The sequence below is a fragment of the Microtus ochrogaster genome, unplaced genomic scaffold (assembly GCF_000317375.1).
Source record: "Microtus ochrogaster isolate Prairie Vole_2 unplaced genomic scaffold, MicOch1.0 UNK124, whole genome shotgun sequence".
In the NCBI taxonomy this organism is placed as follows: Eukaryota; Metazoa; Chordata; class Mammalia; order Rodentia; family Cricetidae; genus Microtus; species Microtus ochrogaster.
Window position 1 is genome coordinate 452434 of NW_004949222.1, and position 6584 is coordinate 459017.

General features: G+C 41.9%; 1 protein-coding gene across 1 annotated transcript in view; it reads right to left on the bottom strand.

The window, feature by feature from the left end:
* Window positions 1-569: 569 nt before the first annotated feature.
* LOC101981630 (protection of telomeres protein 1) overlaps window positions 570-6584 on the bottom strand; it is a 53416-nt gene continuing 47401 nt past the window's right edge. Inside the window, exons 14-16 of the mRNA XM_026778303.1 lie at window positions 6143-6309; window positions 4361-4466; window positions 570-2988 (exon numbers count right to left, since the gene is read on the bottom strand). Of these exons, the coding sequence (XP_026634104.1) occupies window positions 2876-2988; window positions 4361-4466; window positions 6143-6309 (386 nt within the window). The 3' untranslated portion in view covers window positions 570-2875. The remainder of the gene's footprint in view (window positions 2989-4360; window positions 4467-6142; window positions 6310-6584) is intronic.

Genomic DNA, 6584 nt, shown 5'->3' on the forward strand with positions numbered 1-6584 from the left:
CTGTAGGTCACCGAGGCCGCGGACAGGAAGAGAACTGTGGGTCACGGAGGCCGCGGACAGGAAGAGAACTGTGGGTCACGGAGGCCGCGGACAGGGAGAGATGTATGGTCACCGAGGGAACTGTACAGTGGCAACAGCTAAAGCACGGGATTATAAGTCTGCAGTGGCCACTCCTCCACCCTATGAAGATAATGTTTACAGGAGACAATCATATATCTATCCATTTGTGTTCTATTCATAGCAGTCTTTCTACGATTCATTTAGAAACATGTTGTGGTGTGCAAGGTGATCAATGATCAAAGGAAAGGTGTGCATACAGTGCCTTGACACCTGTAGTTCTCAAGAAAAGCATCACCGGTAAGGGATACCAATTAAAGAAGCTGCAAGCAGGGCACATCTCTGGTTCTTAAGGTACATTCTTTCTGTCTTATAGACAAGCAAATGTGGAAGAGGAAGACAACCCATCTACACAGATGCTACATAAACTGGAAAATTGATTAAGAAGCTGTAAACAAAATACCTCATTATATATATATAATAGTTATATTATATATATATTATATATATATAATAGTTAATCAGGAAGATGTTACCAAATGAAAGATAGACAATTGGCTGTGACGTGATGAGCTACCACCATACAGCTGTTCTAGAGGTGAAAATTCCCAGAATAAGGATAATATGTGTATGTTGTCACTGGAAAAATACCGTGTTGGTGGAACACTCCTCCCCAATTGAGGACAAAAACCACCCAGCAAAGACAAAAATCATGCAATGAGAGTTTAATGCAGATGGAAAGGAAAGCAAGGTTCAGTTTCCCTTTGAAAACCTGCAGGCATGACACATTCAGAGTGAGGTTGTGACAGCTGAGCCCTCCTGAGAGCAGAGTGGCACTTCCTGACGGCAGAGGAACGCTCATTCCAGATCCCAAGACGGCAGAGGAACGCTCATTCCAGATCCCAAGACGGCAGAGGAACGCTCATTCCAGATCCCAAGACGGCAGAGGAACGTTCATTCCAGATCCCAAGAGTATTGGTGATTTTCTTCCTGACGGCAGAGGAACGTTCATTCCAGATCCCAAGAGTATTGGTGATTTTGAACATATTTACTCAATGGGTTTCCTATGAAAGATTTGAACCAAGAGTTCATTGACTGAATAGCATCAGTCTCTCACTATCTCAAATACAGGATGGTGGGAGCTGGGTGTAGAAACATATTGACACAGCAAAGAAACGGAATTTGGGGCTATTGAAAGGGGCAATGCGTCATCAAACAGGTGCTTTCTATAACGCAGAGAACACACTGGTTCCTTTCGGTATTTCCTACAGCTGTCTGAAGGAGGGCTCACAGCACCCTTACCTTAAGGGTCCTGGCTGGGGTGGCCCCTCGTATAGACCGTGTGTACTCAACTCATTACCCCAGCACAGAGGAACATAGGAATGCAGTGAAGTCCGTTTCCCAAGAGGATCCAGCTATCTTATTATTTAAACACGTGAAGATTTGAGCACAGCACCTGGGATGCAGACAGTTCCAGGAACTGGTCTACAAGCACTATAGCAGAGTTAGATTTCTGTTACTGCGATAAAACATTTATAAAGAGGAAGCACTTAATTTGGTTCATGGTCTCAGAATTTCCAGTCCATGGTCTTAGGCCCTGCTCTTTTGGGCCTGTGTCTGATATGATAGTCGGTAACAGAAAGCAGGAGGAAAGAGTGAGACAAGATGTAGTCAGGACCAGGGTATGCCACCCACAAATTAACTTCCTCCACAAGTTCCATACCTTAAGTTAGCCACAACCCCTAATGGTGCCATGGTTTTAATTTATGACCACCTGAAGGACAGTCAAGATTCAAACTACAGTAGCCACCTCACCATATTATATCACCGCCAATCATTGAAGCTGTAGAAATAAATGCATTTATTTCTTATTATTTTAAGCCACACAGATCTGTTATCCCTCTATTTTTAGCAAATACACAAATGCATATGTACACATATGTACAATAGGAATTGACTACTCATGATTTTAAACTTGATAAACACCACTGAGTTAAAAAGCTCATCATTCTATTGCAATGTAGGAATATTTTTACATAAGGCTATTAAAAATATAATACTTTTTCAGCTAAGAAAAATCCTAAATTTAATCACCTCTTAGCTGGTATAGGATGGAATATTTACAGAGAGAAGTAGAAATCAAACACATCTGGCTTAAAGTGACAGACTCATCTTAAAATGAGCAACTTAAGCACCAAATAAAACTCTGCCACTCTTCCTTAAATCAAATACTCTCTTTAGTACATTGTAGCTCACTCAGACAAACATTTGTTCAAGTTGAACTCAAACAAACACGTGCGTGTGAAGGTACAGGAAGACTTCCTTCCCCAGGACTGGCTAAGCACTTCCTCTATACATAAATAAAGGAAAATGGAATAGGTTGAGAGAAAAGTAGCCACCACTGTTTTATCAATGAATGCAAGAGCTCAAGGATATCTCATCTATACCCACATTACCATCAACTGCTGGTGTAAAACTCAGGACAGACAATGAAACCCAACGAGGGGACGGTGGGTGGCAGCATAGAAACAAGAGTCTCACGGTGGGAGATGGAGCCTCAGGGTCCACCAGTAATAACATAGCACTCCTGAAGGAACAGAAAGAATGAAAGTTTGGTCCCCACACAAAAGTGTGGTCCTGTCTGTAACTGTAGTAGTAACCCTAGGCATGTTGAGCAATAGGTGTTGTAGCATATTCACAAGAAATGTCTTTCTGTACAAAAGAACTTAAGCTGTAGTGAAAATCTGAAGGTACTTTAACAAAAGTGTTTTTTTTTTTTTTTATCATAAAACCCCCTATACATGGCACCAAAGAGTCACTAGATGATGTCTTCTGCAACCGTGGTGTCGAATATCTGGTAACATATTCGCTGCTCTGTTCCGCTTGTGACGTTGTAGGACTTGATGAGGCACTCGAGCCACGGGTATGCATCTACAGAACAAGAGCACCTCGATTAGCCATTGAACCAAGCATATAACGAGTAATGCTGATTAATTAGAATTTGTACCAGCCTCAGATGAAAGTGATTTAAGTTTCCAAACACTTGCCGCTGAGGCCGTCAATCGTCTAACCCACGTTTACTACTCTCCTTGTGCTGACCGCTCATGGGCTTTTCCTTGACTGACTACCAACAGTCGGAACCTGAACTCAAGATCGTATCAGCTTCAGCCTTCATGTGACCTGCCCAGGTGGGAGCAACTTTGGGCCTTGCCGTGATGGCAGCAATGATGTCAACTCCATGTTTGGTGGGCAGTAGGACAGGCTCATTTCTTTCAGCAGAAAGCTCTGGTAGATCCAAAAGGCATCTGGGACAGCACTTGAGCTTACCCAGGATAAATTGAGGAGCTCCTGTGTATGGCTGGTATCCATTACATTGTATACACACACACACACACACACACACACACACACACACACACACACACACCACACCACACCACACCACACACACACAATTTTCCCATATATGACAAAAGTTACCATGCCCAGAGACTAATTTCTGGAAATCTAAGCATGGTAAGTGCAATAGCTAACACAAATTAAAATTGAAAACAAATGATGTATCTGGATTAAACTTTGCCTTAGGGGAGCAAAATTTCCCATCTCTTGGAAACTGATATTAAAATGCAGAGACCGACTGTGGAGGAAGAAACCTTGACATCTAACAGCCAGCAACAGAGAAGTAGACAGAAAAGAGACTTCTCACTGAGAACAATTACTAGAAGAATCAAACAGCTTGACATAATTTACGTCTGCAGGTTCCAGCAGAAAGGAATTGCTGGCCACAGAAGCACCTGGTAGCAGCAGCTACAGTGGCACAACTCTCACCTATGCGGAGCCAGTGCACAAGCTGGTGCCATGCAGAACTAACCAAACGTCATAGGCTGTGCACAATGAAAACGGAAAATTCTGAAGATCACTAATACTACAGAGGAAACACACCGAGTCAAACAGGAGAAATACAGTTTATTTGAGGGCATTTTTTTTTTTTTTGTACAAACTTCATCCATTTGGTATAAAGAAATTTCACTTTAAAGAGTTTCAGTGTCTCTATGCTATATGGGCAAACTCAGAGTCAAAGATGCTGTGGCCATAACTGCTATGCTTTAAGTGTTTCCAAACATTTTAAACTTCTTTATTTACATTAATTTTACTTCTGCTGTCATCCCATAAAGTTATTGGCCACATTTAGTAATTCCCATGGTTACATAATTTTCCTCCTTCCACCCACAGCCTACAGATTAGATACACAGTAGGTGATTTTTCAAGAAAGGGAAAGAAGCACCTTTAAAATACTGCCTACCAATTTTTATTCCTGGAGGACAAATCACATTCATGACCTTTTCCAGATTCCCCTGAAGGCTGTCATCAGTGAGGACTTCAGATGCTGGGATCTGGAAAAATTTCTCCTAAAAATGATGACAAACAAAGGAAATATTCATCTGAAAAGCTTTAATGCACAGAATGTCAGTAACTAATTTGCTAAAATGACCTTTTATACACGTATCAGTCTGTTAAGGATGTAGAATTCATAGATTGGAATTGCCTACGCTGAAGCCCAAGCCTCCACTTTAACTGTGAAATAGCCTCGGGACGCATGCGGACACATGGTCAAGGTCACGCAGCAAGGCTGCTGACACTGGTTTACCCAGGAAGTAAATCTAGTGTTGAGTGAGAATGATGCAACATTAAGAAAAATTTATTTAATCTCTTCCCCTTCTACATTATGTTTAGGGGAAGGGATTTTTCTTGCCTTGCTAACTGTTCTATTTTAAACATAGACATGGCACACAGCAGCTGCTCAGTTAATATTCATTTAATAAGTGGTTGCATGAACTTTGCAGCCTGGAGGAAAAAAAAACACTTAACCTCAACTTGGATTGTTTTCCATTTTTTTATTAAAAAATCAAACCAAACCAAACCCCAAATATAAAATAATAAATATATAAATAAATAAACAAATCAAAACAGCAATAGCAAAACTGTCTTACTCTAACGAAACATTGGTCCTCCTCTTTGTATTTAGTATGGCATGGCTTGTGGGAGCAGGTGAACATTTCCTGGAGCTACAGGTCACTCTGGAAGGCCTACGAATGCCATTTGAAGTTGGGGAGCTTGGGGTACACAGGAGGAGAGCAATCAGCCACATGAACAGTCAGTTTTGACAATGTATGTGCTGAAATCACACCAGGGCCTAGGTCACTGGTATTCAACCTGTGGGTCGCTACCTTTGCAGGGGTGGGGTATGAAATGACCCTTTCACAGGGTTCACAAATCAGACACTGCACATCAGATATTTATATTACAATTCAAAACAGAAGCAAAATTAGTTACAAAGTAAAAACAAAATAATTTTATGGTTGGGGTCACCAAAAACCTTAGTTAGCAGGCAGAGAACTACTGGTCTAGTCTAGTCAAGCATCCCTAGATGCCAGTACTCCATGTATACTGTTATATTCGGTGCAGGAGAATTAAGTCCATGTATTGAAAAACATCTGGACCTGCTGAGACCCACAGCCAGATACCACGAGGGGGAAAGAGTCTAAACTGGAGGTCCCCATTAAATCCCCCCCTCAGAGCTCAGGGAATCCTGCAGAAGAGGAGGAGGTAGAAAGATTCTAAGAGTCAGAGGGGATGGAGGGCAGCAGCAGAACACGTCCTTTGAACCAACTATGCAAGGCACGTATGAGTTCACAGGCCCAACATGGGTCTCTACCAGGTCCTCTGTGTGTATATTATAGCTATTCGTTTATTTTCATGGGACTCCTGACAGTGAGCACAAGTTTGTCATGACTCTTGTGTCTGTTGTTGGGACTCTTTAACTCCTGCTGGGTTGCTGTGTTCAACTTCAATATTAAAGTTTTTGATTCATCTTATTATAAAAGAAAAAAAAAGGATGAGCCTGGGAATTCTGAAGCTAAGGGAGGCCTCAAGGAATTCTCAACTTAAACTACTAATGTCAGAAATGACAGCGGTGTCTGGGGCTCCTCCACATCTCATACAATACTACATGTCTGCTTATCACGCAAGCTCAGTTCTTTTAAGAGGAAAGCACACGGAGGCCTGTACAGTGCAGTGAGCTCACGACGGAACGGTTCCGTGGCTGCTCTCGGCCCACGGAGGCCTGCCTGCACAGTGCAGTGAGCTCACGACTGAATGGCTCCACAGCTGCGCTTTGCCGAGCACTGGAATTTCTGAAGGAATGGCTCCTCAGATATGGATTCCTCAACTTCATATTTTTAAAATTTTGATCTAATCAAAAGCTATAGACCATACAGTTTTAGATTTATGTGGCTGTATTGCTGTTATATATTCTAAGTTATTCTAAATCCTTTTAAGAACAAAATACAAAGAAACTGAGTTTTAGGGTTCAAAAGGATTCAGTAAGTTATACTGAAGTAAAACTAAGTACGATGAATATTAAAAATTTGAAATAAGCCGGGCGATGGTGGCGCACGCCTTTAATCCCAGCACTCGGGAGGCAGAGGCAGGTGGATCTCTGTGAGTTCGAGACCAGCCTGGTCTAC